The sequence below is a fragment of the Penicillium manginii genome (genome assembly GCF_028828005.1).
Source record: "Penicillium manginii strain IBT 31320 chromosome Unknown utg000001l:1.0-3466041.0:1.0-3467806.0, whole genome shotgun sequence".
Lineage (NCBI taxonomy): Eukaryota > Fungi > Ascomycota > Eurotiomycetes > Eurotiales > Aspergillaceae > Penicillium > Penicillium manginii.
Genome location: NW_026643102.1, coordinates 1,922,428 through 1,947,696, shown reverse-complemented (window position 1 = coordinate 1,947,696; position 25,269 = coordinate 1,922,428). Strand labels below are relative to the sequence as shown.

At 49.7% G+C, this 25,269-nt stretch overlaps 10 protein-coding genes across 10 annotated transcripts; 2 read left to right on the top strand and 8 right to left on the bottom strand.

Moving 5' to 3' along the window:
• Nucleotides 1–369: 369 nt before the first annotated feature.
• On the bottom strand, nucleotides 370–2,177 carry N7533_000697 (putative pH signal transduction protein PalI; the record flags this gene model as incomplete). Its single annotated transcript, XM_057097347.1, has 3 exons — nucleotides 370–374; nucleotides 429–1,916; nucleotides 1,988–2,177. The coding sequence occupies 3 exons, from the start codon at nucleotides 2,175–2,177 to the stop codon at nucleotides 370–372; spliced, it is 1,683 nt and encodes a 560-aa protein (XP_056965840.1).
• A 2,936-nt stretch (nucleotides 2,178–5,113) lies between these two features.
• Nucleotides 5,114–6,442, bottom strand: N7533_000696 (uncharacterized protein; the record flags this gene model as incomplete). The annotated part of the gene is made up of 3 exons (XM_057097346.1): nucleotides 5,114–5,857; nucleotides 5,916–6,056; nucleotides 6,128–6,442. 3 exons carry the CDS (start codon nucleotides 6,440–6,442, stop codon nucleotides 5,114–5,116), a joined length of 1,200 nt encoding a protein of 399 aa, XP_056965839.1.
• Nucleotides 6,443–7,363: 921 nt separating this feature from the next.
• N7533_000695 (uncharacterized protein) lies at nucleotides 7,364–7,960 on the top strand (the record flags this gene model as incomplete). The annotated part of the gene is made up of 1 exon (XM_057097345.1): nucleotides 7,364–7,960. One exon carries the CDS (start codon nucleotides 7,364–7,366, stop codon nucleotides 7,958–7,960), a length of 597 nt encoding a protein of 198 aa, XP_056965838.1.
• Nucleotides 7,961–8,173: 213 nt separating this feature from the next.
• N7533_000694 (putative G-patch domain protein) lies at nucleotides 8,174–10,777 on the bottom strand (the record flags this gene model as incomplete). Its single annotated transcript, XM_057097344.1, has 8 exons — nucleotides 8,174–8,191; nucleotides 8,221–9,255; nucleotides 9,311–9,660; nucleotides 9,713–9,773; nucleotides 9,832–10,034; nucleotides 10,103–10,178; nucleotides 10,239–10,537; nucleotides 10,600–10,777. The coding sequence occupies 8 exons, from the start codon at nucleotides 10,775–10,777 to the stop codon at nucleotides 8,174–8,176; spliced, it is 2,220 nt and encodes a 739-aa protein (XP_056965837.1).
• A 634-nt stretch (nucleotides 10,778–11,411) lies between these two features.
• N7533_000693 (glyoxalase 3) lies at nucleotides 11,412–12,186 on the bottom strand (the record flags this gene model as incomplete). The annotated part of the gene is made up of 2 exons (XM_057097343.1): nucleotides 11,412–11,536; nucleotides 11,595–12,186. 2 exons carry the CDS (start codon nucleotides 12,184–12,186, stop codon nucleotides 11,412–11,414), a joined length of 717 nt encoding a protein of 238 aa, XP_056965836.1.
• Nucleotides 12,187–12,984: 798 nt separating this feature from the next.
• N7533_000692 (Zn(II)2Cys6 transcription factor) lies at nucleotides 12,985–15,177 on the bottom strand (the record flags this gene model as incomplete). Its single annotated transcript, XM_057097342.1, has 1 exon — nucleotides 12,985–15,177. The coding sequence occupies one exon, from the start codon at nucleotides 15,175–15,177 to the stop codon at nucleotides 12,985–12,987; it is 2,193 nt and encodes a 730-aa protein (XP_056965835.1).
• A 1,354-nt stretch (nucleotides 15,178–16,531) lies between these two features.
• N7533_000691 (uncharacterized protein) lies at nucleotides 16,532–18,271 on the bottom strand (the record flags this gene model as incomplete). The annotated part of the gene is given in 4 exon segments (XM_057097341.1): nucleotides 16,532–16,946; nucleotides 16,997–17,550; nucleotides 17,628–18,181; nucleotides 18,199–18,271. 4 exon segments carry the CDS (start codon nucleotides 18,269–18,271, stop codon nucleotides 16,532–16,534), a joined length of 1,596 nt encoding a protein of 531 aa, XP_056965834.1.
• A 1,224-nt stretch (nucleotides 18,272–19,495) lies between these two features.
• N7533_000690 (uncharacterized protein) lies at nucleotides 19,496–20,580 on the top strand (the record flags this gene model as incomplete). The annotated part of the gene is made up of 3 exons (XM_057097340.1): nucleotides 19,496–19,580; nucleotides 19,654–20,170; nucleotides 20,223–20,580. 3 exons carry the CDS (start codon nucleotides 19,496–19,498, stop codon nucleotides 20,578–20,580), a joined length of 960 nt encoding a protein of 319 aa, XP_056965833.1.
• A 499-nt stretch (nucleotides 20,581–21,079) lies between these two features.
• N7533_000689 (uncharacterized protein) lies at nucleotides 21,080–22,770 on the bottom strand (the record flags this gene model as incomplete). The annotated part of the gene is made up of 2 exons (XM_057097339.1): nucleotides 21,080–21,766; nucleotides 21,826–22,770. 2 exons carry the CDS (start codon nucleotides 22,768–22,770, stop codon nucleotides 21,080–21,082), a joined length of 1,632 nt encoding a protein of 543 aa, XP_056965832.1.
• An 801-nt stretch (nucleotides 22,771–23,571) lies between these two features.
• N7533_000688 (putative esterase/lipase) lies at nucleotides 23,572–24,465 on the bottom strand (the record flags this gene model as incomplete). The annotated part of the gene is made up of 1 exon (XM_057097338.1): nucleotides 23,572–24,465. One exon carries the CDS (start codon nucleotides 24,463–24,465, stop codon nucleotides 23,572–23,574), a length of 894 nt encoding a protein of 297 aa, XP_056965831.1.
• Nucleotides 24,466–25,269: the final 804 nt, after the last annotated feature.

Genomic DNA, 25,269 nt, shown 5'->3' with positions numbered 1-25,269 from the left:
AAGAAGGAAAAGGGCCACGGAATAACATTCCTGTACATCGCATCGACCAACTGCTATACACTTCAGATGAACAGCAGAAAGAACCAGCCCCTGCTTTCTTGCCACCCGAGTTCATACGGTGGATGCGCAAGACCAAGCAAAAAGCGCAATTTCTGCCAAGAAAAAGTGAAGAAAAGAGAATAAGAAAACTCCCCAATGAGAAAAAAGACACCAAAACTCCACTCCACATAATGACCTGCATTGCCATGGTGTTGGGAGAGAAAAATTCACATGTCGTCCAAAGGAGATTGAGGTAAGAAATTAGGGTATCGCAAGGAAAGGGTCGGTGAAATCATGTCACAATATGCATGTAATCACACAAAAAAGTCATCAAACTAGAGATGAGTCAGCACGGATCATATTTCGGATGTAATTTGCAGGAGACATACAGTGGGCACCTCCACCACCTCCAGGGGTCAAAGCTGAGGGGAGGTTTTGCTGAGGAGTCGGTCGAGGTGAAGGGCGACGCGCAAACTGGGGATCAACGTCTTCGTAGTAGGCGGTACCTTGGTTACCGTTCGCATGAACAGGTGATGGGGTAGGGTGCGGTGAAAGTCCTCGTACATCGGGAGCACCCCAGCCCGCACGAGCGGGAATGTAGGATTCAGTTCGACTGTATTGACTCGTAGGGCTTTCGAGTGGCGCTTGATGGCCGTCAACAGACAGAGCATGTGGATTTTCGTTGCTGAAATGAGAATCCTGCGCATCATACCTCCGAGTCTGAGGCTGCATCTCAATTGCTTGACCAACAGTCTCGGGCGAAACCGCCATTCCAATGGGTCCTGGAGATGGTTGGCGCATCTGTCCAACGGGCGCCTGTCCTTGGACGTCGTACATTTCATCACCGGCGGGCATTGGTCGGCCATAAGAATCAAAGCTGCGGTTGGGGCCTGTCATATAGCCAACTCCACCACCGCGGGCGCCCCCACGAGCAGGCATCATACCACCACGGCCACGCGGAGGCATAGAGCCCATATAACCGCCTCGAGCGGCGCCCGGGGGACCACGAGGAGGTCCTGTATAGGGTCCTCCCCGGCCGTAACCGCCTCGAGGGGGATATCCTCTTCCGCGAGGCACGCCCCCAGGCGGACCACCGCCACGGCGAGAGCCCATGCTACCATCGGAGTACTGATTACGCAATCGAGGATCAGATGGGTTACGCATGGGGCCGGCACCATAGGGGCCTTGGGGAGGCATGCCCGCCTCATCCTGAGCATGATACGGGGTTCCATGGCGACTCGGGTATTGGTTGTCTGGCAGATTGGGAACATCGGCCATTCCGTTGACTGGAGTTCGGGAATTTAATGGTGTCCGATCATCATCGCTGTCGCGAGTATTCGTGCGGAAGGTCCCGAAAGTAGGACCAGACTCGGAAGCGGGTGAACCGGAGATGATGGCTTCCTTATTCTCAGTCGTTTCCGGGAGGGGAGGAGGAGCAGCCGCCAGTGCGGCGGCCGCAGCGTTCTGTCGATTGTAATAATTTTCACCACTCATTTCAGCGTTCTCGGCAATCCGGTTTTTTCGCGCCTTACGGCTCACTAGAGTCCGGCGCATGGCGCATGTCACCACTCCGCAAGCAACAAGGATGATTGTCGCTGCCAGCACGATCCAGCCACCCCATTGTAAATGCGGTACGAAGAGCAGGATGTCGACGAGGAATGCAAGAAGAGATACGAGCAGGGTCGGCAATAGAAGGATGAGCAAGGCGAGTAGGAAGCGTGGCGAATGAGACGGGCCGTGGAAGTGAGCTGCAGCGGCCAGGCCGAGGCAAATGAGGGTTAGGAAAGCAGCAACAGGGTGAACGATGAGAATAGCGGAGAGAGATTTGCGGGTGCTTGATGGTAGATTGAAATCATCGCCGGTGCTATTGATATCATCTGGAGGGACGCTCAAAATTAGCGAAAAAAAGTACTAGGCAGAGGCAGCAAGCAAAACGGGCGCGACTCACTGCTAGTGTATCCGACATGGATATTGGTGCATTTGTCGCTCTGGCAGTAGCCGAAGACACCGTAATCGACATCGGTGAAGGTCGCTAGAGGAATTCCCTTAATTATGGGGGTGGATAGACATGACAGTAGGAGTAGCGCAAATGCGACCAGAAGTAGGACCGTGAGGGGCGTCGCGGGTTTGAGCAACATGATCAAGGCGGGGGGAGGCGGACCGATCCCTCTAGGACCTGGTCTTCACTCCAAGGGATCTTATCGAGTCCAGTGCAAACACAACGAGTTCCGGAGAAAGGGGGATGAGGGGAGGGGTGTTGCGAATTAAGCCAGCATTGACAGGGACATTGCAGGTCTCCTGGCGCGAAGGGTAGCGGGATACTGAGGGAGAGGAGAAGAATAGGAACGAGGGATAAGAAAGGGGTAAATCCCGTCGAAGATAATTGCAAAGTTGCCCAAAGAGTGTAGAGGAAGAAAGAAAAAGAGTGAAAGAAGAGACAAGCTACTTCCAAAAGGTTGAGTTGAGTTGGTGTGGTTTGAGAGGAGTTCAACCTTGCAACTTGCGAAGAAGGAACGGTCAGATGACCATTCCACGACCTCCCTCATTTACTCTACTCTACCTACTTCTATTTTACTTCTACTCTATTCCTACTCTGCTCTGTTCTACCTATTCTACACATTATCCCGATTTCATTCTTTCATTCTCTTCTACCTTGAAGGCTTTGCATTCCTGTTTCCTACATCCCTGCTCCTGCTCCTACGGCTGACGGGATCAGATCCCCTCTCGTAGTGTGCAGGTATAGCGCCCCCCAGGACCGCGCCTCTCATTCGCTGCATCTCCGACGTCGCCTCGGGGCAATTCCATGGACCAGCCGCGCCAAGCCTCGTTATGGGGTTCGAATTGTGAGAAGTGACAGCCAGATGTTGTGTTCTACTCGAGGGATCAAGGTCAAACGATTTACGCCGAGCTGCGACCACTTCCCCACATTTGAAACTTATCGACGTAATTGTCGAACTGTACGGAGTAAAATAGAGTGGCCATCTCCAACAAAGAATGCAAGTTCAGCCTGATGATCTTCGGACAAGACCCGACATTTCATCGGTTCCAGCCCCCAATGTTCCGCGGACACCCCTCTCGCCACGAACCAAATCACAACCAAAGCTTATTGCTCTCATTTAGACTTGGACTCGGTCTTGGGAACTCTTGGAGGTCTTCGCTCTTAACGTTCCAGACCAGGCACCCGAGATAACCCCGAGGCATCATCTTTGATTGTGAATAATTGTGAAACACTGATCAGCATTCGGGAAACTATACGGAGCACGATCCACAGAACCTCATGAGAAAGGAATGCGATGATGTATTCAACTGCAGGATTTCGAATTGCCCTTTCCAACAGAGCTCATCTACCGTACTCCGTAGCCCACTCTAAACGCACGGTTCATCGAATTGACTGGAGAAGAACCGGCGCCCCAGCACCATCTGGACCGGGCCTCCATACCGTTGCGGCCCACAGCCCGCCTTTTAAATGAAACAAGCGGACTTCCGGCGGGTCATATTAGCCCCAATTTTAATAGTGACGCCCTGGCTTCTGGGGGAGATAAGATGGACCACTGGGAGCGTATGGCGCGAGAAACTACGGGATACTGGGCCGCCAGTCGGCTATTTCTCCTCGTCCATATCTCCATATGCGGGGATTCAAATGCCATAGCTTAAATGCCCAAGCCTAAATAAGCTTACGCCTATCGCTATGCAATGCACCTACCCCATACTCCGTACAGCGTGCTCAAATCCCACCTTGGATTCCCATCTGATCATTTGATCGGTCGCATAGTATGGAGTAGTGAGTGCTCCGCCTGTTTTATGGATGGTATGGGTTACACGGACAATGGCATTGGTACAAGGAGGCATTCAATCGAGGTTATTCAGCAGGACTTGGAAGACTGGGATTCAAGATTTTCCTTCTTGGATAAATGTTCTCGAATAGCCTTGTTTAGAGACCACACAAGAGTAGCTGCTCCAAGCCAAAGCTATTGATCAATACGGTGCAAGGAAGCATCTGGTCCGGTGTATGCTAATCAGATCAGAACCCTGTGGTATAGTTCCCTCAATCGATCTGCAACTTGTGCTACTACACATAGTTACAATCTGCGTAACTGAATTCGTTTGATGTTAAAGGAGACTTCATAAGTGTGGGCTTCTACCCGGCTGTCTACTCCAGAGACCATACATTCGTACACACGGACCTGTGATTTAGCTCTCTTTATCTAAGTTCCCATCGATCGGCGGCAATGTCTATCTCGTTCACTTTAGAAAGCATGTCCTGTCTCCGGAACCTATGGCCCTGGCCTAGACGAAAGTCACAAACCGATGAAGATTGTTCCCTTCTACTCGATACTAGTAGAACCACGATAACCCAGTCGTGGGAGATGACGCTGCAAAATGAAACTCAGGGTAAAGAGCCCGAAGAAAAAGCCCAAGAACGATATGTTCGGTTTGGGATCGGAGGAGCCGGAAATATACGCAAGTCTTGCTGTCCTTTCCTTTTCCTGGGATAATTGGATCATTCGGGTGTTGATGCTGATGCTGACTGTCTGCTTTCATTCCATCAGAGTCTTACCCCGCGATGAACCGACAGTTCAATTAATTACGCGTTGATTGTTGTAGATTACTATAACATATGTGAGCTGTAGCTATTTTGGGCACGGATGACTAGCCGTGCAGACAGTGCAAGGGGTTCGCTAAGGGAAATGGACTCGATTTCACAACCACATAAGCCAAGTCTACAACTTGAAATTAATGTCAGCAAGGGTACCCTAATTTAATGCTTAGCGTGAGAGAGCCATGAATACTTTCAGTATATTTCGAATAGCATAGTTTTAGAATTATAAATGATCGGGTGGAGAGAATTTCAGCTTGTGTGCCCGCCTAGTCCCTAGGGTACGAGTACTATGACTTAGTGTCGCTTCAAACAATGGCCCATGGATCGACAAAGAAGTAAAACCGTATATATGAGGCTTTTATTACATTAAATTTCTTATTCTTAAAATTAATGGGCTCGCTTTGACCGAATTCAAGTTCTACTTGAGTTTATATAGGATGCATACCGGTAACTATACAATTGACCCATTACCTCCTACCTCTGGAAGTAAATGACCATACAACGATGAATCTGATCCCGTATCCACCGATATTGCGTTGGAGGCAATCCCAACTCCGAGTCACCAAGATTCCGCAGAAACGGAAAGAGATGCCATGGCCCCATGAGAGGCGCGGACATCAAATGAGTTTGCGTAACGGGCCTTGTCTCTGACCACGGGTATGTGACCAAACCAGGCTTCATCCGCACAGATTCAATCTGGGATCCGAGAAAATATGGAACAGAAGCGCAGACATCGTCCGCAAGCTTATGGATAGTTTGCGTGATGGCGATTGCCCTCCTTCCATCGGGATCAAGTGAGCCGGCCATGGAAAGACATTTGAGCATTATTCTCTGCACCAGAATGCGACAGTCGCGGAATGTGTTCCACGTCACTGCTATCCACATATCGGCGTAGCAGTCGCAGCGATTAAGGTACATGCCGGCGTTGCGTACGGCTTCCGGGATTATGGTCGCTGCAGTAGGTACCCATCGCTCTGGAAGCCAGTGTGTCCATGACACGAGGTTGATGTCGATTTCGATGGATTTGCGGAGTATAGATTTGATTTTCGTTTCGTCTTGGGGTTCGGTTAGCATGCGTTCCCAGGTTTGTCGTAGTCGTACTATCTCTGCAGCGATTGATGACAGTACTACTTTGGGTAATGGACCCCGCGCATGTGGTAAAGGCCACACAATGGGTGTTGGGATCATAGGGTTGGTGAAGGATCGAGAGTTCTTGATCTGGGGAGGGGTAGGTCAGCGGCAAAGTCACAAGATATCTGGCTGGAATATTGCATACTATCTGAGCCTCGATTGTATGGAAAACCTGTTGTGACGGCGTCTGCTCCATGGGGTTTGAATCTTTCTCATTGATGAGTGCGATTGCTCCTCGTAAGTGAGCTCTCATGGGGGATTCAGAGTCCTTTGTAGCAACCATCTCCTATGCTATTTTTAGCTTTCATCCTCTCATATCAAGAAAATTCTATAGAAGCCATAAACATTATACCATACCTCATATATAGAAAGCAAAATGATTGAAAGCAGCGTTGTATTGACATCGGAACCGCCTCCTGGTTGCAAGGCCTCTCGGATCTTTGGCAAGGCCCTGATGAAATATCGCTCTGATGCTTGAACTAATGAACCCTGACCAGTCCAAGCGGCAAGCGTAAAACATCCAACCGCAAGAGTGCTGAGATGAAGATGGGAGCCGCGTTCAGCGCTGGAATACATTCCTGGGAGAACTTCCATAAAGCCACTTCGAACTGATGGGTCCTGGGGTAGATATAGAAATGCGTTAAACCAGAGTGGAACGACTGTATCTTCCATTGTCTGATAGAGATCAGCAGGGCCTAGAGGCGGAGGCCAAGAGGAGGATGAGCTTGAAGACCTGGAAAGAGAGAGCGCTTTTGGCTCTGGGCGACTTGATGCGTGTCCATCACTGGTGCTCAACGCATTAGACGATGCGGGACTTGGCGTGTCTCCGTCGTCTCCATCATTGTTACTATATTTGGACCTCTCGCTTGTTGTTGATGACTCTGTCGTCTTTCTAAAAGAAGAAGATTGATCTCTATGTACCAAATCAAACGGATCTGGATACCCTGGACATGTGCGTTTTGTTCTTATACATGCTCTGCAGTGGGGTCGTGTTTCGTCGCACTTGGAGTGTCAGTTCGACGAACCTATTCCGACAGGGGCGATATATACACAGAAATGATACCTTAATACGACGCTGCCGGCAATTCCGACATCCAGTACTTGGCTTCCCCTGGTAAACCATAGCGTAGCTGATGGTGTGAGACGGATGTGCGTTTTTTTTTAAGCCGACAAGGCGATCATGGGGACTTGCCGAGACACAACATTTAGTGCGGTCCAACGATACCCGGAAGCTCTCGTGATATAACAAAGTGGATCAGTAGAATATCGAGAATAATCAATATAGAAGAAAGCAGTTGGGCTCTTCCATTTGGTTCTGGCCAAGCCGGTGTCACGTGGAGATCGGCCAAGATGCTCCGCCGCCTCCGCACGCGCTGTCATTCCCCTCTCCTCTCAGCACTTCACCATTTCAGCACTTCAGCGCTTGTCCATCAATTCAGATTTCTTACATAGTAAACCAAGCCCTCAATGACAATTTAGAATTGTCGCCTCAAGTGTCATTTCATCCTCCTTCGCCACAACTCGAATATCCACCGACCAGACCGAGAACCTGTCTTTGCAAATCTCAACAAATCTATATACCCACACCAAGCAATGCTTTCCTTTCTAGGATGGGGCTCCGGCTCAAAGCCAGACGCAACCACACCAGGTCCCAATGAAAATGCATTGTCGAAACAAGACCAACTTCCTCCTTCCACATCAGGTCCTTCCTCCTCCGAACCATCAACACAACTAGTCCAACCACCCAGACCACAAGATAGGACCAACCTCAAACTCCTCGCCGGAGGAATGGCCTTCTTCGCCTTCTCAGTGTTCATTACCCGAAGGGCCCACATCAAAAAGCGCATCGCCGCCATCCCGCCCTACTACACGTCCTCAACCTACTTCCAGCCCAATTTCAACGGCGCGGCGGATTCAGCCGAAGCGCTCGCCCTTGCCACAATCAATGTTGTGTCCTTTGGAATGATGACTACTGGCGGTATCATGTGCATGCTTAATGTCAATGGAATTGAGGATATGCGGCGCATCATGCGGGGTGGATTAGAAGGCGCTGCCCAGGGCAAGTCGGATGAGGAGCTCGAGAAGGAGGTTACGGATTGGGTTGCGAGCGTTTTTGGCGATCGCTTTGAGAAACAGCTTGAGCTTGAGAAGGCGAAGAAGCGTGAGATGCTGGAGGCAAAGAGGGACTAAGAAGGTCGTGCCAGTGGTGCCGCTCGTCTCTGCTGCGCCCGCATTTTCGGGATACATACTAACATAACATCACACTCTGCTCTTGTTTTTACGATACCTTGTACATTATGCATCTGATTTGATATACTGAGCATAGCCTGCTGGTGTTCATTGCTAAAATATCATGAAGAAAATTCTCTGCTTCTCTTTTTAACTGTGCGTGTGTGGTATAATTTATTGTACAGTTGACTTCTAGCTATCAGCGGTTCAATTGATCGTACCGCTGGCGAGCAGTTGCTTTGGTTTTTTCTCAGGAATTCATCGTAGCGACCCCGGGTATTGCGTGCTGCTTCTTCGCTTGCATCGCCCAGTTTGCTGCCCTGAGCTCCTAATCCGACACCTTGCGCGTAAACCTCGGTGGCAATGGGGGCTGTGACGCCTGTACCCTGTGCACCTAGGCCAGAACCAGCTGACCAACCCATCTTGCTAAGAAGTGATGCACCCTTGGACGTTGTCTGCACTGGTGGTTCATCTTCCTCCTGCGGAGCCGACGGCTTCGGTCGAGCAGCTCCAGCACCAGTACCAGCCTTGCCGCCACGGCCAAATGCCTTTCGACGTTCTCGGGCACGATCGCGATATTCAGCCGTCGGGGGTACAATGCCGTGTTTGATGAGTTTCCCCATACCACGACTCTTCGCTTGTTCATTCCGCAGGTTCTCCCGGTGCAGTGCACTCAGGCGTTCATGGCGATTGACATTGGCGGTGCTCTTAAATTGGCGCATGCACAAATAGCAGCAGTTGCGATTGAGATCCGCATAGGACTGCGTCGGCGGGGCATTCTGATCGCGAGGTTCTGATGAGGTCTCGATGATGTTGCCGTCACTGTCTTTTGGGATGCCGTGGAGCTCGGCGTGTCGGTTGCTCCAAAATTGCAAGTGGGAGGGCATGGCAAGCTTCTTTGCATTTGCATTGGCTGGTGCATCCGCCTTTCTCTTTTTAACCTTCTCCATATCCTTTTGTCCCTTAGACTGGCCTTCGTCTTGGCCTGCGACAGTCTTATCGCTCTTGGTTTGGTCATAGCCGACGTCGTCTTCGGGTGATGACAACATGAGCTCCGTCACGTACCCCTCATCGTCCCAATACATGAGCTTTAGCGAGGGGTTGGCGAGTGGACTGAATGTGAAATGTTCTGTACTGGGATGGGGATCCATAACTGGTACGAAAACTCCCGCGTGTATGTAGCTAACAAGAACTGGCCGGGATGAGATGGTGAACTTGTCGAAAGAATTCAACCGCTGAATAGCAGCTTGGGCATCCTGTATAAAGTACTGTCAGTGGGGCTGGATGAGTGGGAAGTGCTGGTCTACATACCATGACATTGGCAAATTCAGCAAACCCGTAACGCCAACTCTCATTCGTCCTGCGATCTCGGACCAGCAATACGCGTCGGATAGAACCCTCACGGGCCCCAAGATTAGCATCTCCAGTTGTCGAAGCAACCTTGCCAGCTTTCTTTTGGGTATTAGTGGCGTTATCACTATTGCCCCCCGCTGGTCGGTATAGTTTGGCGACACCTTTTGCAAGGAGATCTTCGTTGACAGACCCTTCTAATCCTCTAATGAGGATGAATTGGGAGGGTTGGTTTTCAGGAGCGGCATCGTTATCGCCATTGTTCACTACTTTCGGGGCAGGGACCCCGGGAGGACCGACTGGACCCAACTCTGGTGTCTATTAGCATCCAAGACTGATGGGACGGACACAGGGTAAACCAACCGGGACGGGGTGCATTGCAACGAAAGCACTTTGCACGAGTAGAGAAATTGACAACCGCACACTGTAAGCTCATAATTAGCAGGGGTTAAAATTCCAAAGTGTTTTGGCAGAACTCCTACCATTCGGCATGTCCAATCCCCTTCACCCTTCGACCGGGTTCGATCTTCCCGTTCACGGCTGTACGCTATGCGAACCTTGGTACTGCGATCGTTCTCTCCAGCAGTTGGGCCGTATAGATAGATGCAGGGATGGCTCCGTTCTAAAAAGTCCCGGGCATAGTCGATAGTCCGGAAACGAAGGAAACCAAGACCTCGTGATATTTCTGCCAACATAATATCCATGAGTATACGAATCGTTCGTTTTGTCATAGTAGAAGTTCGGTCCACTAACTCGTTTGTCTGTCACGAATAACGCGGATTTCTTCCAGGCCGGTGATGTGGTAAGCTTGCTTGAGTTCTGCTGAAACCTACATTGAGAAAGAAAGAGTGAGCAAAAAAGCAGCAGTTTCCAGCAGAGTGCAACTCACATCATCCTCTGACATATCTTGTGGAATTCCATCCATCATGATTTCTTTGCTTTCGCGACCAAACCCCGACCCGCCTCGACGAGCACTGCGGCTGCGGCTGCGACTCTGACTATAACCAGGCGAGCGATAACCCTCCCGATCGCGATCTCTATAGCTTTGCCGCCCTCTATGTTGAGGCGATCGTGAAGGTCGACGACGGTGATCATCCTGGTCTCTGTTATGAGGGGGAGCCCTCGCATCCCAATTGTCCGAGTATTCACGCCGGCGATTGTCGTGCCGTTGGGGGGTGCCAGAATAGCCTTTACCGTGAAACGAAAAGGGTGATATCAGCCAAAGTTCAGAATGAGGTGCAGGAGAAGACCTTGAGATTCAGAGCACATGACGTTCTTGTCATGTTCATGCGGGGAGGAGAGTGTACCGCCAGGTGAGCGAGATCTTGAGCGGTCGTCGTACATGCGCCCGTCGCGATCATCACGGGGAGGATAGGCCCGCCGTTGCGGACCTGGGTTTTGTCTGGTGTCTTCGTATGGATGCACCATCATGCACCGACTTTACCTAAAGGCGTCAAGGAGCGAGGCAGAGATAGAGGCACTTGCGGAGTGGATCCCAAGGATGTTGGAGAGCTTGCGATAACGTGGGCAGAATGGCTGACCGCTCTGGGAGCTGCGCTTTGCTGACTTGAAAGACCTAAGGCCAGAAATCTGGAGAGACAGTCTAATTGGTCAATTCTGCCACCATGTATACCCATCCTACATTTAAGTACATACAGCTACTACAATATTGAATGTCTTTGCAAGAAATTTGAATATAATACGGATTAGCCAACAATAAACTAAAAATTAAGTTTAAATACTAAAAACGCGTATAACAACCACCAGCGCGCTATGTAGCGCGGATATGCGTATCGAACAACATTATTAAGCTTCAAGTTACTACACTGGTCAGACATGTAGGAAAGTACATCTGAGATATCTCTCATACATTGGTCAAAATGATCATGTTGAAAAAGTATGATTGAGAAATTTCTCGAATATATTCTATGTTAGATTGGAGATCGGGCAAGTAAACCCTCCAGGCTCTCGAAAGTACTTTGACACTTGAGGAAAGCCTATGGCACAACCCATTCATCTATTCCCAGGAGATTGGAGACTTTTGAAAGTTTGAAATATTTAATCACAAGCTCTCAAAAACAGCAACTGCCGCCTTAGCACTTGACGTTGCGCTAGCGGGATTCTGGCCTGTCACTAAACGGCCATCAACGACATAGAAGTCATCCCAAATTCCAGCTGCGCGTTCATCTGTAATTTGAATTAGCTTTCAATACTGGCACAATTATCATATTCAAGTACGACTCACAAGTAGCTCCAAGGCGCTTAGCAAGTTCCTCGACCAGCTCGGTATTCCAGCTCCGAAGTTCAGCCATGATTCCCATAGTATCTTCAGCTTCAGAGGTGAATCCAGTTATCTTTCTGCCCTTGATAATAGGCTCCCCCGTTGCCTTATCGAGAATGTTGGCAAAGATGGCAGGGCCGTGGCATACTGAGGCAACGACACCACCGTTTGCCCAGACCTCCTCGGCAATTTTCTGCAAGGAGGATGCAGTGGGGTAGTCGATCAGAGCGGCATGGCCAGCAGAGGCATAGAACAGACCATATTGAGACTTGTCCAAATCGGCGGCCTTGTGTAGGTTGTCCAGCTTTCGGCGGAAGTCGCTGTTAGGATCGTTCCAGGTCTTTAGATCATCGCCGTTGAGAAAGTCCGGCTGTTGCGACAGCCAGTCAGGGGTGTATTTTCCTGTCTCGGAGGCGAGATCGACTTCGAAGCCGGCGGCAGTGAGAACGTTGAATGGATGAAGGGCTTCACTGATGAATAGTCCGGTCGTTTCCCCTTGGAGGAGAGTGGCCTGAGCCGAAGTGATGCTGATAAGAGCCTTGCGAGCGGGAGACATTTTTAATTTATGAAGGTATTGGAGTAGTGGCTGTTTTCTTGAGTAGAGAAAGCTGTGGAACTGTTTGAATATTGATGTAAAAAGGTGTAGGTGGACGAGGATTTATAGTCATTGTCGTTTAGTTTGGACTGCACCATGACTCCGTAACTCCGGATTTGAAATGGCCTAAAATGGGTTAGCGTCTGGTTCCAGCACCTGTTCTATTGGGACCTTTGTAACTCCGCGACTCCGACATTCCGCGACTCCGCGACTCCGCAACTCCAGCATCTTTGTAGATAGGTCGGATTACGCTGGCCCATTCACCTAGGATTCGGATTGTGGAGTCCCATTAGAATGACGTAGAATACGTGAACGCATCCAATGATATTCGTGCGAATCTTTTTGTTCTCACCCCCCCACACGGCTTGCTTCCTGTCGTATCTTACAAGTTGTCTTCACAACTCCGTACCTCCGATGCAGGCTAGTAAGATTGGCCATCAAACCTTGGAATTGTAAAAATTATCCGAAAATACTGATGAAGACTGATGGGCCAATTAGAGAGTTGTTTAAACTTGAAGCTACTGGAACAGTATATAGGTAAACTTACTAGTAATTTCATAGTCTGATTTAGGGCGGGTACGAAGAGAAGCACGCTTCAGGCTGGTTTACTCCAGGGCTTAAACACGTTTGAATGCATTCTGCCCAGGTGGTCGCCGATCAAACATCATCGACTCGGACTCGTAATAAAAAGTCGTAGTTTATTCATTATTCACAATAGCTATATTAACGTAGGCACCTGGGCACCAGATCATTCTTCACTCATATTTCTGATTGAAATTGTGAAAAGTCGTCAAGGCCGGGCCAAAGCGCCTCAGCACTATTCCAGAAATCAATGTCGACAGCCATGTCGAATAGGTTGAACTCCGGTGCATCAAAAAGATCATGGGATGGCAGGGTTTGATCAACTGACACCGATGAGGAGCTGGCTTCGAAGTCTTGAGGTAATATCGTAGCGTTGGACCCAGTTGCATTGGGCTTTGCGAGGGACTCAATCTTGACGGATAGATCACGAACAATCTTCGCTGCGTTTGCAGCAGCAGAAAACTTGGCACCGTAATTATCGAACACCAAGGTAGCGAGTTCGATTGCATGCTTAGCCTGGTTGAGTAAGGTCGAAGACGGGAACAACACCACAAACCCAACAAGGGTCATAAGTGCATTCCACTGGCAGAAGAAGACCTCGAGCCATCCATCAAAGTGCGTCGATTCTGTGAGCGTCTGGTGCGTGATCATCGTCAACATTATCGCATGAGAAGCGCATCTCATGGCGAGTTCCTCTGCCATCGAACCCGCCGGCGGTTTCAAGGTGAAGGATACGAATGGACGATAGAGGTTCACGCTGAGATGATGGTATGTGTGTTCAAGGAGTAAGCGCTGTCGCTGCAGCCAAGGTGGGGTAAATGGCTCAAGTATAATAGGGGTGAGATCCGTGGACAAAGATCGACCATTGTTTTGACGCTTCAATTTCAGAGATTCAGGAACACCATCGACCCATTCCTGAAAGTTCTGGGCGTGTGTGTTTAGAAGTCTCGCACTGGAGGCTTGGGTTTTATGATCAGCCCATAAAGCTTGGCCCGCTGGCATATGGATATACTGATCGAAAAAGGCAGTGTGGGCTGTTCGAGCTTCGATGTAAAGCTTGACCGTATGTAGATTGTAGCTCAGCCATGTAGCATTTTGTCCGATAGGAGCAAACATGGATCCGGAGCTCGCAGCGGCCGTGAGATCGTCACTGGGTAGAGACGGCATGGCGTGGGAGCTAGATAGCAGAAAGGGGCGACCGAGCTTCATTGCAGATTTGCTGTCCATGACGTAGACTGCCCACCACAGCCGTCTGCGCATCTCGCGATCCTTTTCGGACATGGTCGGCGGGGGATCCAGGTGCAGACCAAGCATATAAGCAGTGCTTACAGCGAGACCCACAGTGCTGATCATCATATTGTGGAAAGATCCGCCACATATGTAGACTGCACAAAGCAGATGACATTGTAATGTTGATAATGATGGACTGTCAAGCTCATGTTTAAGCAGCTTTTGTCCACGCCAATAGTGCCACCGACCCGCAACTAGCGAATCGTTCCCCTCAACAAGAATTCCTTGGGCCCCTGCAGGCATTGTGGAGGTTGCATATTGCATGCACATGGCAATTATAATATCGACGAGGGCTGAGGGTCTCCGATCCTGTCCGTCACCCACTAATAGAGACTGATAATGATTCTTGAACTGTGTCTCGTCCACAATCGGAAAACGCGATGTATGGTTAGTTTGCCAATAAAGATTTAAAAAGTAGTCCTCTTGGATGAGACTCAAGTAAACCCCCGAATTAGGAATATCCTCGGCTGGAGGTGCCCATGGACGGCTAGTACATCCAAGGAGACCCGACTCAGGGACGTCCAGAAATTTGTGATCACTGGTTGTTACAGGATGCAAACATTGGGCGGAATTTTCCTTTCGCGGTTCCAGACCGAGAGACTCGCTAAGACCCTGAATAAAAGAGTAAAGCGATGATGGCCCAAACCATGTTTCGTTAGAGGAGCGCGTAGGTTTAAATTGAATACCATCGCAGTACCTTCTTAAATCAGGGCCTGGGATATTTCCCGTAGAGACACGAGCCGAAGGCAGTGATGATTGTGACGATGCAGGACTTGGTAGGTTCTGTTGGCCAAAAGCCTGTCGTTTGAGCTCTGTTTCTAGTTCCTGAACTTTCTGCCTAAGGCGAGCAATCTCTTCGGAGGCTTCTGTGAGAGTTGAGGTCTTGGCCGAACCACTATTACTGCAGTGGTTTCCACGTGCTATGCACTTTGAACATGGTATGCCATTGTCGCACTTGGTGCGGCGAAGCCGACAAGCATCACACGCTCGGGCTACTTGAAGCCGTCTCTGGCGATGGCGATGTTGCGGCTCCACTTGGTTTTCAGGTCCTGGCAGGGAATGATCCAAACTCCCAACCATGAAAGCGGCTTTAATAGGAATAGCTGGAGACGAAATAACGGGAACAGCTAAAAAGCGAAGTCGATGTTGGTAATCACAAAATGTCTCCTTCTTACGTGATGCATCATGTGACATCCAATGCTGATGTATGAGGTCATGTGATATTGAATGAACAGTCGTGCTGTCTAAACCTCAAGTTGAATATAGGAGTCTCTAAAAAACCTGATATTGGATAATTCTGTAGTCTAAATGGGCTTCAGTATAGCCTATGACTCATAAGTCAAAAAGCTGAGCAGGGGCATTCAATGATATTCCTATATTCAAGTTCCCTTCATCGCTCAGAGATGCTAAGGTACAAGTTCAAGTTGGAAAACATAAAAGTTATCATTGATAATGCATAAAGTATTGGAATTGGAGATAATATTTAAGTTTGCCTTCAACCTTGGAAGTTTACAAGTTTAGATCTGGCTGTTTTCCAAGCGGTACATATAACTACCTAGGTAGTGGAGGTCATTGCTCCTCGCCGAGCTTCTGAATCAAACTCCAGGGCTCCAGGGCCTATGCTGATTACCATTACAAGGATTCTGAAGCCAACAAGCCTGGTCAGAAATACTGCAATTCAAGCAAGTGACATTTTCGATGGACCAGCATGACCGGAAATGTCTCCATACGAAAGTGTTTCGACCATTGTGGCGGCGGCACTGGTATTGACTATATGCTGCGCACAGCACAGAAGTGAAGGCGAAGAATATCACAAAGACCGTGACTCCGACTCTTCAAGTTCTATTAGGATCAATACCATACCGTCTCCAGGCAACTTGGGGATCTTGTATATCAGACCGCAATATGTTAGGGTCCTATCAAGATATACCAGTACGATATTTCCTCGAAGTCCGTGTCTGTGTTTGTATTTAAATACCATGTCTCTTTTACATTCCACTGTAGGGCCACTTTTTTGTATTAAATTACACACTACGGACTGCGGGAATGTGGGGTTGTCAAATTAAACCTAGAGTCCAAATCTTGGAAGTTAGTAAAGGAAAAAAAGAGTGCATTCAAAGACTTGGAATTGCCTACCTAGGTACGTACTAACGCGTGCCGTCGCGTACTTCAAGTTCAAAACAACACATCCCAAGATCAGAATCTCGGTATTGGATCTATTCCAAGACCTTGAGATTGAATATATCTAAATCTTACCTAGGCAAAGTTAGTAAAAAGAAAAATATATCTAAAGAGGGGGGAGGGAAGGAAACCCTGCTCACTGACAGCCCTGGACTCGAGATGGACCTCTATGATTTCTCTTACTAGTAGTCCATTTCAAGGTTTCTGGGCATTCAACCTTGGAAATATTCATGAAAGAATTTCAACGTCCCGATTAAGCCAATTCAGCAACTGGTTTGTTCGAACCCGGCATTTCAGCATGCATATCCGATTTCGAGGCCAGTTCAGCATGCGCCTCTGCTGATAGTTCACAAGGCTCCGCGAATGGCCCGGGGTTCGTTTGACTGTCTTCAAGTTGGAGACGCCTTTTACGCCGAAGCAAAATGTACCAAACTAAGGCAATAACCACCGCTAATCCAGCCACTCCGCCAACCACTCCACCGGCAATTGCACCGGCATTACTACCATGTGAAATCTCGGTTGATGGTTGAGACAAGGCTGTTTGAGACGTATTTGACTGAGACGATGTTGTTATTTCGAATCCGGGAACACGTTTCTGTATCAAGGAAGCTAGTGTAGCGTCTGCAAAGCCCGAGACAGGCACTGTAACCGTCGCTCCTCCAGCAGGTCTATATAATCGTTAATTTGAAACCTATAAGTAATTGTCTTCGAAACTTACCCCCCGCCGATCTTGTTGTAGATGATTGATGGAACCTCATAGCTAGCACTGGTATTGAGGCTTTTTTGCCACTCATAAGTCGAGAGATCCAAAACGCGCACAGGTTCAAACGCGTTGCTGCATGCTCCGTCTGTGAGCGAATATGCCCCAGCGCGTACATCGCCTCCAAGGACGATCATCTGTGTACCCTGAAACAATTGGCATTCGCCAATAGAACTGCGACCAATAGTCGAATTAATTTGCTGCTCTGTATTGGTCTTGTTTGATAGTTCGGTTGCTTCTATCCATTGGAAAGATGGAATCGAAAGAATTCGAACATCTTCATACGCGCGCTGGTCTGTCAAGCTCCATCCACCGTAGACTGAGATATGGAATGCGCTGTGGTCGGGTGACACCGCAGCAACAGCACAGAACATATCTAGGTCAACGGGTAGGTCGCTGTTACCGGACGTCTCTTGCATCCACCATGTATGAGAAGCAATGTCGTATATGTAAACAGCATCCCAATCAGCAGGATAGGGCCAGCCTGAATCAGGGCTCAATCCCTCGGTGACCTGATCCGTAATTTAGCAAGGTCAGAGCGGAAGATTATCCAAATCATGTTGTGATGCGGGATAGAGGGATAACTAACATTTCCTCCTCCAAAGCTGATGAGCATTCCCTCCGTACTGGCTGGAATATAGAGGAGAGTGCCAGCGTTTAGGTTTGGCACATTGAAGCCGTGAGATCCATGATCGAGAGTCTCATTCGTCCATGTCAGATTGTTCGGATCGGATGCATCGAATCGTATCATGCCTTCCATGTAAGGACCACTCCCACCAAAGATGAACCCAAGACCCAATTCTGGAACACTGACAGATTGCGCAGTCGACCGATTCCCAAAGTTGAATTTTCCACCGCTTACCTCGACCTCTTTCCATTTGCCAGATGAAACATTGTAGAATGAAACTGTGTCGATGGCGGTATCGAATCCACCACCAAAAAAGTACATACTGTCATTCGTTCTCCACATTGCGCCGTTAGATCCTGGGTATTCAGTCATTTGATGAGCGACATTGATGTCAGAGCTGATAGCACTGGTATGAAGTGCGGACTGGGGAATCGTGCTCTCAACGGGGAATTGACTGTCGAGATCCATATAATATAAGGTCGAGCCTGCCTTCTTAGTACCGCGATTCATCGTTCCTGCGAGGAGAGCTTACTGGGCTCGATCACTTGTCCATCATAGGAAACTGTGCTGTAATTCCCGCCCATGAAATATAATCGATCGTCCATGAGGTTAACTGTAGCGAATGAGCATCAATAACTTCAACTTCAAGACCGATTCCGAGTGAGTAAGCTGTCATACCCCTGGGCCCAGAGATGTAGCAAATATCACCTGCTGAGCATGATGCTTGACGGCACAAGGCCAGTGCCCCGAGAACTGCGGAAACCCATGGCCTCATGACTAGGTGTCGCTAAATAACGACGCGTAAATCGATGGCTAGGGAGAACAGCTTGGAGAGAAAATTTTACAGGAACACTTCAGGTGCGGGCCGTTCCCCAAATGCGCATTTGTTCATGCAGGACGACTTGAACGGCCCCCAATAGTGGAGAGAGGGGAATTACAGACTAGCTGGTACTCCGGAAATTACTCTCTCGGCTAACCACAGTGCAATAGGACGACTCGGAGCAGTCAGTTAGCGCCGGGTCTTTGCCAATAAAGAGTTCAAGTTTCAAGTTCTCCACCCCTTACCAGGGCTCTCTTTGAGACCTGCAAGACCACGGTTAATCAACGATACTGAGGCAAGCACTTCCAAGGTTGTTTCGCTTCAAGTTGCCCGCAAAGCATCTGGTCTCCACCAACTTGAACTAGGTTTGAGACCAGGCGGCCCGAAAGCAGGTACCCACTGTGTTGTGCCAGAGGCCCCGCTCATAGGGTAAGATCGGGTTGTCTGGTGCTTGAGGCCAACAATCGAGCTTAAAATAACTTGAAACCTTGGATTTGGATGTCCATCGAATTCAAAGGACTCGCGACATGATATAGATTCTGACCCGTAAATCTATCCCAACTGAATATATGGGTCGGTTTTTTTGCACATTTTTGAATCTTGCTCGTAATCTAAAAAGCATCAAAATCCTCTCAGCCAGGTCAAAATTTCACATGTCACAGTTGTATACTTCATGCTGTAACTAACCAGTTAGTGAGTGGGTATCCATGGATCAAGGACGAAAAGCTACATCAATAAGCCTAATGCACCCAAAATATCGAAAAAAACAAGACATAAATACGCCGTTCGTAAAATACCCCTAAACGCACCGGCAAGAAAATATAAGAATGTCCAACCATTCAAGCCGGGGGAAAGCAATTCGGAACCGCGGTGATAGCGGGTCACGTGGATGTAAACAAAGCGCGGCCATCTACATCATCACCATCACCAACCACAACAACTCCCTCACCACAACATCGCGGGGTCCCAGAACGACACCCAACAAACACCCCTCCACATAAATAACACCATGAATCAAAAAGCGCACAACCCGGGATCTCCAGGCCCCGAAGAAAAAGACCTAGACGCCGAGATCCACACCATTCGCGCAGAGAGTACGCCCATCCCATCCTATCCCATCACGCCCCCAAAAAAGTGAAATAAACACCAGCTAAAACATTCCCCCAGTCTCAACCCTCGCCCACCGCAAAAGAATCCTAACAACAAGCCTCCTCACCACCCCAACAATAAAATCCCTCCTCCGCAACGCCAACACCAACACCAATGCCAAAACCCCCACCACCCTAAAAGAAGACCTCTCCCCACTAGCAACAGCAGCCGGCGCCCACTCATCCACCAATCACCACCGCATCGCCTTCGGCGCAACGGCCTTCCCGTTCAAAGATCCCGCGCCGAATAGCCCCGCGCCGAATCTGTTGGGTGTACGGATAGATATTTGTGCGCGCGGCCGGTTCGTGAAACCTTACTATGTACTCTTGAGACAAGAGGGGAAGGGCAAACAGAAAGAGATGAAGATGTGTGTTCATCGGCATACGATTCCAGCGTTTATTGCTGTTGATAGATTGGCGGGGGTTTATTTGGCTTCGTCTTCGCGGCGGAGGGTGGAGGATGAGGAGGGGGAGGAGGAGGGTGAGGGTGGTGTTTTGAAGAGTTCGCGCGGTGCGAGAAGGCAGGATTTGCGTGGGTTTGTGAGGGAGTTGAGGAGGGAGTTGGTGGCGTGGCATCTTCGTTGTGAGGCGGGTGGGGTTTTTGAGGGAGAAGTTGGGGCTGGATCGTGATGTTGATGCTGGGAATGAGGAGGGGGAGGAGGGGAGGAGAAGCAGTGGGGTGAGGGGGGGTGCTTCTCGGAATGATTTGGGGATTGTTGGGTTGGAGGCTACGGCTGTCGAGGCGCGGTATGTGCGGATGGAGTGGGAGGATGGTCGACTTGGACGGTTCAAGTTGTCTAATGCTGGGCTTGTGGAGCGGGCTGTTTTTATGAATGATCGTGGTCGGGATAAGGTGGTTGAGGATGCTGTTACTGGTGGTGGGGGGAGGATTGAGTCGCTTTTTGAGCGGTTGAAGGAGCTTGAGGCTTTGGAGGCGCGTTCATGAGTGTGTTTGAAGATGGATTGCGATCTTTGAAGTCAGGGTTGCTCGCAAGAGCTGACTTGGCTGATGGTTCCTATCCGGGCACTTTGATGAAGCGAAGAATGTAATACCTACTACTTAATATGATACCCGATGCTCAGCATCCTTGATACGAGAATGAGAAATGATGATCTTGAAATTATTGAACCACTTCTATGAGAACCGTACCTAGTCCACAGGTATCCCAGAAACAAATGCTATGCACATCAGGAACCAAAGAGCCGCCGCAATGCGATATAGACAAGTCAAGCCAAGGACTTTGACAAATATTCACACATAAACACAAGGTGATTACAAGAAAGCTAAGGGCGTGAGAATGAAAAAGAAATCAGTACAGATGAAAGTGCCAAAAGCGAATAGGCTTTTCAACAAAAGATGGGTATCAAGGCGGGTGGGTAGATGCGAAGTAGATCACCAACCAACCAAACTGGCAAAAAGGAAGCAAAGATCAATAGCCACAAGACTAAATCTGCCCAGCAGCAACAGACGAAGCCTCCGAAACAGAAATAGCACATTCCGGGCTGTCAGCCTTAGCCTCGGCCTCAGAATCATCAGCAACAGCAACAGCAACGCTGAAAGAGATCACCGGCAGGGGTCCGTAGACAAGCCCATTTCTTTGTTCAAGCCCGTGGCGCAAAATAGCTTCTTCCAAATGCCAACGACGCTGCAGCTCCAATTTTTTCGAATCCAACGCTTTGATAACAGCCGTTTCCTCGTCCCGATGCTCAACCTGCAAAGTTTTGATATTCTTGATATTCTGCTCGCACAGCGTGTCCAGTTCGCGCTCCATCCGCTCAATAGCGTCCGATAATTTCATTTCCTGCCGGTCTCGGAGGACCTTGATGCGGGCTTCGTGGAGGGCGTCCATTGACTCGTGCGCGTGGTATTGCTGCTCGAGCTGCTCTTTCTGTTGCTGCGTGATGCGGCGGGCTGGCGGGGTCCCGTTTGTCTCGGAGATCATCGACTCGGAAGATTGTTGCGCTGTGCTTAGGCTGGGGGAAGGCGAAGGCGGGGGACTGGCATTTCGGAAATAACCCTCCATATGCTTGATGCGAGTGCGCGAGTTCATTTTCGCGCGTTCAAATTCCCGCTGCTGTTCCATTTCGATGGCGAGTTGGCGCTCCTCTAGTCGACTGGCGGCAGCTGTGTTCTGTTTCGTTTGGATTAGTCCGGTTTCAAATGTTAAGTGGACAAAAGGGCTTAACGAACCTTAACACGCTTCTCTTCCTCCAGACGCTCGTTGTCTGAATACCGGTCCGAAATGGCGGTCTGATGTCTTTGCCGCGCAATGCTGAGGGCGGCATCTTGGAATGCCATATGTCTGTCCTTCTCCAATCGATGTCGCTCTAACATCTCGCTAAGCTCTGGGTCATCCAAGCTTCTCTGCAGCGATTCCTGATCGAAGAGAGGGACCTCCAATTTCGCGAGAGATTCTGATGTTGGCGGACGGGGGAGCACGTCGTTGCTTGTTGGTGCCTGTTTCTTTTGCTCGAGGTATACATGGTCCACGCCCGTGTCGCCCTTTGAGACTAGAACTTGTGAATCCGGCGGGAGCAGGGCGCTAGAGGGCCGCTTCCTGCGAAACTGGATCCGTCCAATGGCATTCTTAATGCTACTTCTTCGTTTCTCTTTCTTGTCCGCCGACGCAACGCTGAGCATTGACATGCGATTCACGGGAACCGACAAACTATCCGCATTTTTACCATACGCATAGGCGCCGGGGAGCGTCCGGCTCTCGCTGGAACAATACGAGGTCGGCCTCGTGGAGAGCGAAGCGAGCGAGCGCGTACTGCCAGGCTTCGCGCGCTCAGAGGCAATTGTGATTGAGGACGGGGAGGAGACGACTTGATCGAGCGGGGACGGAGAGGAAGGTTCGTAGGAGGGGGTGACGGAGCCATCGGCGAGGGAATTCCGATCAGTCGATGAGCCTGATGAGAGGACTGGCGAGGAAAGATCGACCATTCCTGAGGCGATCGAGGCGGCCAGCGGAGCCGCAGCTTCGATGTCAGGAACTTTCAGGCCGAGAGTGCGCGCTTCGTCGGCAAGTTGTTGCGCCCGCGCTTGTTCTGCGTCTGCCGAGTCGAGGTGGAGGACATCTGTTCGGTATTTTTGTTCGTCAAGGACGGGCGCAACGGGCGGGGGCGGGTCATCCATGACTTTATTATCCTAGGATATGTACAGTTCGGTCCTAGTATGCAAAGGTTTGGAGAGGAGCGCCAGCCAGCGGGCGCGCATGTACTGGAGGGGTTGAGAATGCGCGTTCATGAAAGGAACGGACTCGTCCACGGCACTGCGAGCACGGTGGACGAGGGCACACTGACAGCATCCACTAGCACCGTGCAATAGGGGGTGAGTAGGTGGAGGAGATGCAAATGGATATTGTCCAGGTGGACTTCCGCCTCGAGGGGGTCAAGAGGGGTGCAAGCCACGAGGGGAGAAAAACAGGATCTAACAGAATAGGTAAAGGTAACTATGGATCGTCTTCAAGTTTTTATTTGAAATCTCCTCTCTTCTACCTCCATTTTTTCTTTCTTTTACTTTTTCTACATTTGGACATATGTTCCCGCCTTAATTCATTTTTTGTAGACTATTGATCCATGGGGACGATCCTGATGCAAGCATGTGGCAGATATTCGGCCCGTTCATTTCGGCATTCTCCCCCTGTCTCACCCTAATGGACATTTTCTTCACCCTTGATCTTATTAGTTCATTAGCTCAGCCCATTCGCCCATTAGCTCATTAGCCCACATCCACTTCCCCTAACCCTAGGGTTGCCCCGAGCGGATCCGTGGCGAGCCATGGGTTCGGTCAAATGGAAACTGGAATGGATCAGGCCAGGTACACGCGGCAGTTCTCTGAATGAGATCACACAGCAGTACCAGAGATAGAGGAAAATGACAGAGAAAAGAAACAAAGAGTATGTGCGTGGAAACTTGAATGTACATATCACCTGAGTCACTCCTTCAACAGATCAATAGCCAACCCGTAAGCACGCTCTTTGGCTTGAAGTTGCGGGGGTCCGGCCCGAGTGTGCTTGTCCCACCCGTGGTTACACGACTCCATGCGCTCGCAGACCACATGCCATCCCTGTCTCTGCTGAAGTTTGGTCGCCAGTTCCTCCGCCTCAGGAGCCAGAGTATCACAGTCCGCCGTAATCACCAGCATGCGCCTTGGGAACCGCTCCAGCTCCGCAAACCGGGGCGAGATGCGCGGATCGCGCCTGTCAATACCGGCGTGCACATAGCACGTATTGAACAGGCGAGCCAACGGGGCCGGAATGGGCATTCCGGCCGGGTTAGGTGCAATCTTGGACTTGGCAGGGCTGCTCAGGTCGAGTGCTGGGTAGAAAGCGATTAATGAGCGGAAGGTGGCTGGCGGGAAGAGACAAGCCGAGGCTGCTAGGGAGAGATTGCCTCCGGCGCTGAAGCCGCCGATTGAGAAGTGCGTGGCATCGTACTCGTCTGGTCGACTGAGGATGTAGTTCACCGCATCTTCGACGTCGTTCAGCGCTGCAGGGAAGGGGTTTTCTGGGGCCAGTCGGTAGGAACAGTCTACCACGGTGTATTTGGTGGCGCGGCTCACTCGTCGACAGAATTCGTCGTCTGTGCCGTGATGGGGGAGGATGAATCCGCTGCCGTGGAAGTTCAGGAGCACGGGTTGGGGGCCTGACGCGGCGGATGATGAATGGTACAGATGGGCCTTGATTGTTCTTCCCGAGTCGCGGGAGGGGATATGGAGGACTCCATCGGGGGTGGGGGATGGTCGGCGAACCACAAAGCTTATCACATCCCAGAGGAAGCGGATAATCACCACAATGGTTTTGTAGTAAACATAGGTGAGCCCGTTCATCTTGGAGGTGTTGGAAGTGGAAGAGGGCTGGGGCCGAGGTTGACTGGTTTGGTTTAGAATCGATCGTGGATCGCGCTAGTTATAGATCGTTGCAGGCCCGAGCCCACTCAGTTCAACTTTATTTGTTTAATTCCGACTGGGATATAAGATCTTCCGGAACCCTAATGCAATGTAAATCGAAGGTTGGAAGGGAATATATCGCTTTTCTCAAAATTTCCCGCGAAATTGAGGTCTTTCTGCCAGCTGGTAGCTTGTCAGCGACTTGAAGCAAAACCTTGAAATCCACGATTAGCAAGGGAAGTCCTAGGGATGGTATAATGACGTACTTTTGTTCAAGGCAGCATTTCGCGATAACCAGGCCAAATTACAAGATTCGACAATACCCATTGTCAATCCTGTCACTGTTTCTACCGAATTATCCCTGACTCTTGTGAAGCTCAGGGCTCGTTCATTTCTATTGATTAGAACGAGTTGACAAGCTTACCAACTTCGAACGAGAATTACCAGAATTTCCATCCAACTTTGAAAGACCATTGCTTTACGACACCATCATGAAACCAAACGCTCTGATTGCCCTTGCTGCCCGCAGACTCCGTTCGATCTGTCTACCTGAATCCTTCAGATCTCACTTCGTCGGAGACAAACAAGAAATAAGATATCTGTTCGTACTGCTCGCCGATTTCCTCAGAGAAGACCTTTTTATTCCATCCTATCACAGCATCAAGTTCGACCTCCGTTCAATTTGCGAGCGACTCTGTATTTCTTGAAAGCAATTCGATGTTCAGCTCAAGCAACTTCGATGAC